Source organism: Cyphomyrmex costatus, unplaced genomic scaffold (assembly GCF_001594065.2).
Source record: "Cyphomyrmex costatus isolate MS0001 unplaced genomic scaffold, Ccosl1.0 scaffold374, whole genome shotgun sequence".
NCBI lineage: Eukaryota > Metazoa > Arthropoda > Insecta > Hymenoptera > Formicidae > Cyphomyrmex > Cyphomyrmex costatus.
In genome coordinates, this window is record NW_017277928.1 from 790,623 (window position 1) to 796,622 (window position 6,000).

General features: G+C 37.5%; 1 protein-coding gene across 1 annotated transcript in view; it reads left to right on the plus strand.

The window, feature by feature from the left end:
- Nucleotides 1-4,942, plus strand: part of LOC108776682 (Smg6 nonsense mediated mRNA decay factor) — a 91,507-nt gene extending 86,565 nt beyond the window's left edge. The window contains exons 25-27 of the mRNA XM_018543366.1: nt 2,480-2,700; nt 3,605-3,686; nt 4,118-4,942. Coding sequence (XP_018398868.1) covers nt 2,480-2,700; nt 3,605-3,686; nt 4,118-4,254 — 440 coding nt within the window. The 3' untranslated portion in view covers nt 4,255-4,942. The remainder of the gene's footprint in view (nt 1-2,479; nt 2,701-3,604; nt 3,687-4,117) is intronic.
- Nucleotides 4,943-6,000: the final 1,058 nt, after the last annotated feature.

Here is a 6,000-nt window from a genome sequence, read left to right on the forward strand (position 1 = left end):
CACGATACCAATCCGGATACGGCATTTTGCGGAAGCTTAAGTCACTGTCCGCTTTATTTTGTCATGGATTTACCGTCGATCCTTCAGTGGAAGAGCCTCGAATGTCAAAATGTTTGTTAGGTAAGGTCGTGACCGTTGCGATAGGGCAAGGACAAACGTTTTACTTTGAGAATTTTGGCAACATTATCACGATTATCGATTAGTCATGGCTTATTATATTTGTTAGATTTTTTTACGACGTTACTTCAGATAGATGAAAGTACTTGTTTCAAAGCAAACGATTATGAGGAAGTGGTGCAACTGGATAAACTAATAGAAGAATGAATTCTAAAAACATGATATCACTCAAAAAGAAGACTTGTGAAAGTTGACGCGGTAAAAAGTGCGCAAAATAGACGATATAGTATATTCTTAGACATTTAGATTTAATAAATACAGTTTAAAACTGCTGATGGTGTGGTAAAACGAACGTTTTGTCTCATATTTAAGCTATATTTTTAGCGACGCAAGCAATAAATAGTAAAAATAAAATTAATACGTCTATTTAAAATTAAAATGTGAATATCTAAAAAAATACACATTACTGAAATAAAATATTTCAATAACGTTATAAAAATAGGATTGCAAAGTTTAGAAAAGACAAGATTGGATTTTAAAATTGTATTCGCTTGATATGGAGCATTTTAATTTATTTTAGTTGGACATCTAATCACGCATAATTCAAAGATTGATTATACATGTCGATATTTTAGCAGCGGAATATTTATCGTACAGTGATAAATGACGTCTGCAAGCCTAGGTGATAAATAATGCAGTTTCCCCTATTCTCTCGCTCCGCAGTTATTCTTTCTATTTCCGTCCACCCTGTCTCGCAAACTTCATCCACTACCGACCGCCCTTGCCAGTTCGTCGGGGGTCGGGTCTGGAAGGAGGATAAGGCTGGCAGCTGGTTAATTTATCGAGTCGGGGAAAGTTTGGTGAACCTCCTATTTGCATTTTCCGTAGATTGCTTCTCTGTGCGCTTTCGCGCGGCAATCTGTGGCGAATAAAGTTGATAAAGCTCTCTCTCACAGTATTCATGATAATCTACTTCCCCTTTTTCTCCGAAAAAATGCGTCTGTTTGTACAGGGAAAATAAAAACTTGAAAATGACAAACAAGCTGTGAAATGAAATGAAATTGTATTTATCATATCTTTCGATAGAAATTTTTAAAAAATTTTTATTTTATTTTAAAGATTCTATTGTAAATTCTGCTACAAATGATCAGTTAGTCATAAATTAACTTTTAAGGACAATAAAATTAGTTAAATATGAGAATTGCTATAATTAAAAGAAGAAATCTGTTTGATTTACAAATATATTAATAATAATGATAGAGTTTATAATTAGATCGAGCCATTACGTTTTAGTAAAAAATTGATTTTTCAGTCTCGTTACTTGTTCACTTTGTGCGTTTCTCCTTTTCCTTTTTGTCGTTCGTGCGGGTCGTGGGGTCGAAAAACGAAAGTGCGCCTTCATGCAAAATCGGCCGGCGTGCTGCCCTTTGACCTCGTCGGCCAGTCGGCCGACCACTGGTCCGTCTGGCTCTTGGATGGCGAGCAACGGTGAGCGTTCACAGTTAGGTTCTCACGGCTCATACATGAATGCATGTATGTGGCTTGAAACGCTCGCGATGGAGCTCGATGGCAGCGGCGTACCGCGGGCTGCCTCCTGGCTACGTTTTGTACGTGGGCGATATCAGTACGGCGGTCGCCGATCGTTGGGGAGAGTGGCTTTTGAACGCAGCTGTGATGGTCTCTTGCCTTAACAGCACGTCACCATCCCGTTTTTCTCAATCTCAGCCATGAAGACGAGATCGATCTCGTCGAATGTCGCATAAGCAACATAATAGTGATACTCTCAAACAAAACTTTTCTGTTAAAAATCTATAGATTTCATATTCAAAAAGATTTTAATTTAAGTTATTTGTATTTACGTGGAAAATATTGAAATATAAAAGAAAATAATTGCGGTTGGCACTCAAAAATGGAAAAGTATATGGAAAAACTCTTCGAATTAATCATTTTTTTATATCATCTACCATTGAACTCATATATGAACGAAATTGAGAGATTCTCTGTGTTTATTATTTCTTTATTATACTTTAAATTTTTTTAATTTTACTATTTTCAATATAAACGTAAATGTTATCTCTTTACGTGCAATATTAAAATATTGTAACTAATTGAGAAGTATTAATATATTCATGACATGTGATATTACAATGACATGTCTTATAATAAGTAAATTAATTTTTGCGTGATTTCTTTTCTTCTCTCCTAAGGATTAAATTAAAATTCACACTTTTTTTATATTTATATAATCAATTTGAAGAGATTAATCTTGATTTATCCTCTGTGTATCCTCGTGCACGCGACGTAAATTTGGACACGTCTCTTTCACGCGTGCTTAACGAGTGGAAATGTTTTTTTGTTACAGTACTAAATGAACTCGAAGGTCTAGCTCGAGGCGCCGATGCGAGAGATTGTCCTCCAGCGTCGAGAGCGACACTGAATCCTGAGCATGTGGTGCGAGTTGCCGAGAACGCCAAGGCGGCATTGGCCTTCGCGAGAAGTCGAAATCCGGCGATCCGGTGCTTAACCACGAGGGGCACCGTTCTCACATCCAGCACTTTTACGGTAGAGGAAGATGTCGACAAGGTAAGTAAGAAACTGGACAAACCTCGATCATTCGATACGCTTACATTCGCCTCTCAAATAACTGTATTCGGCATGCTGAGGTATTTAGAAGCCAAAGTTGCATCGATCATTGACCGCGAGATGTAGAACTTCTGATGAACAATCCTTTATTCTTTTTGTCTTCTTATTTTATGTAAAAATTTTAGAACATTCTCTAAAGTTATTGCAATTCAGAGATAAAATCGATATGTGTACAATTCCTTCTTTCTCCTCATCTTACTTTCTTTTTTTAATCTAAGAAGAATTACTTATTTATATTCTATTATTCTTTTGAATTTTTAATATGTTGTCGTCAATTTCAATTATCACATCGATATGTACGTTTTACATTTTATAAGAAGGTAATGCGATTTCGAATATTATATGGCGATTACAGAACCCGTTCTGATAACCGATTTGAATACGTAAATTATTAAGGAATCGTTATTTTTATCGCGATTTTATATCTAAATGCCTGCGATGTGCAACGACAAGCGACACGATAAAGCGAATCGATTGTGACATTCAGTCGATAGGATTCCAACAGTTACACGCAGAAAGTAGCCACGGTATAGTATAAACCAGTCGTTCTCAAGACCAATGGTAGCGAAGAAAGGTAGGCGCGGTGTTCATTGAAGCGCGAATGTTATGATAACGAGCCGAGAACACCCACGTAGTGTACGTGCGAAGTATTTTCTGTACTATTTGCAACTTGTGCCTGGTTATTTTCATACTAGTTTTCGCGATTGAATAATAGACTTTGTTTCATAATGACATCCTGTCAGAAATTTAAAAGATCGGTTCTCCGTTAAGTTATTTACTACTATTCTTAAATAGGATGTAATCATCTACCGATATATTTGAAATTTTGATCGTCTTGTTCTAGGATGGATTGACGCGGAACGACGACAGGATATTGACTACGTGCCTCAGTCTCTGCAGAACCAACAAGGATCAAGTAAACGCAGGTAGATATGAAAAAGATACATTTTAAGCTTAAAATATTAAAAAATAATTTATTTACGCAAAAATTGCTATTTATATGATGATATAGAATTGATAAAAACCTCTGAAAAGAGATCCTGTCCATGTTTCATGATTAAATGTGTCGTATATTCGATGCTGTTTTAAACCTTTTGTGAAAGAAAATACTTTTTTCGTTTATACTGGATTCTAAATTAGTTAGGAAAGAATAGTCTCTCTCTTTCCTAGATTTATTAAAGAATATATCCAGAGGAAATTTTATTTTCTTTTATAATGTTGCCGAGGATTATCTTTCAGGCAATATTTCGTTAGTTTTTATTAAAGACTTTTGAGACAAAAATAAATGAGTTAGAGCGGGAGATTCTGCGTAAGCTCAATAAAAAAAATTGGGGAACCCCGGCTTTTTCCTTAACAGAGGAGGGACAGCCGAGACGTTTGAGACGGGAGGTGGTTCTGCTCACGGATGACCGAAACCTCAGGGTGAAGGCTCTGGCCAGGGACGTGCCCGTGAGAGAAGTTCCCGATTTCATGCAATGGGCTGGACTCGGCTGAGACGACATGACGTGATCACGACGAAACTCCGATTCTCACTTGACGAGAAATCTCCTGTGTTCCTGCCGCGCTAGCCCGACCAAATGCCAAACAAGACCAAACGCAACGAGAGAAGAAGTAGAACGAGAAAAAATGTGCTCGTCATTGCCAACGGATCTTCATTATGGATCTCTTTCGGGGCTGATCGACTGTGCGCACACGACTTTTTGTTATCGTAAGTCTGTCGCAGGTTGTATACTCAGATTGTCTCCCGACGGTGCTCTTTTTTTTCTAAATTTTTTAAAAATCCAATTACGGAGAAACCGCGAAGTGCGATGAACAGAAGCAAGTTTTACGGAGGAAAAAGCTAAGCGCGCGCGGTCGCGTAAAATTGCGAATGAAGTACGGTACGAATGATGGAGAAAGAAACAGGCCGGAGCCTGTCGCTTGCCGTTTCGCTTGTCGGAAACGCGAGCTATTCGAAGGCTCCTCGAGAATGAGCGTGACACTACCTACCTTGTACCCCTAACTGTTCCGTGTATCTCGAACGTGCAGAGATATAAAAATTCCGAAGAGAGTCTTTTCATACGGGGGACCGTATAACGGAGCGGTCCGAAAGACACGTTGAATCCAGAACGTTCACAGCCATGGCATACACCGAAGTAAAATCGAGAAACAACCGACAGGGACGTGATTGTTTCGAAGAAAAAGCGAGAAGAAAACGGTAAAAATAGAGCTTTACTATCTTGAAGTACTGTCACTGTTTGTAGATTGTTTTTATCAATAACCGCCTATTGCGGCTGGATAACCATTTTGTATAATTTTGTTTGCCAATATTTACTTTCGTTCATCTGGGACGTTATTAAAACTTTTATATCGTATGTACGGTGTGTAGTTTGAGATGTGACGATGATGCGTTCGCGTCATCGTTTCGCTATCAATCGCGAAATGTGTCTTTTTATCGTTCCGCGTGAGTCTACCGTGACATTTTCCACAGGAGGCGATTCTCTCTTCGTTTTCTTAACGCTAAAGTCATTAACATTATTACCTTTAAGCTGCCATAAAGTGAATTATTAACGATTCGTTTCCAACGAATGCGTCATCTGGGACATCAACAAGATTGAAATGACAATCGATGTGTAACATGATTGTTGATCGTATGATCGATCGTTGTCGAGTGATAATTAAGTACTCTCGGGAAATGTTAGAAATGATCGAAAATCGTTTACTTTTGAAAATCAATGTCGATTTGCGTATAAATACACACGTGTACAAATTATATTCAATTTTTATTATACATATCAATACTTCAAATAGAATTGATTGTTGATATTATAATTTTGAACAAAATTGCTAACACACACGTTCGTCGTGGAGAATATATTTTACGCATTAACGATTGATTTTTGAAATACTCTTTACAATCGTATTCAAGTAAACGTAACATCATGTTCAAGATGTCCTTTTCATTGCTTGCGAGTACTCGCTTATGTACATTGACATCTATATGGTTCACTGGCTTAAGACTAGGAACTAACTTAAGGAGAGCGAATTTATTCCACGAGATACACGATTGCATAACCGTATGGTGTTCTTTATAATATCAAAGACTAGCTTTTACCGATAAGCGGAGAAATATATCCTACAGGTGTTAGCACGATCGCTATTATAAACATTCCGTGTTGGAATTATGTGTATTGACGAGATTTTTGATTGACGTCGATTTAGCGATGATTTTGCTCGGCTACATTATTGCGAAGTGCAATT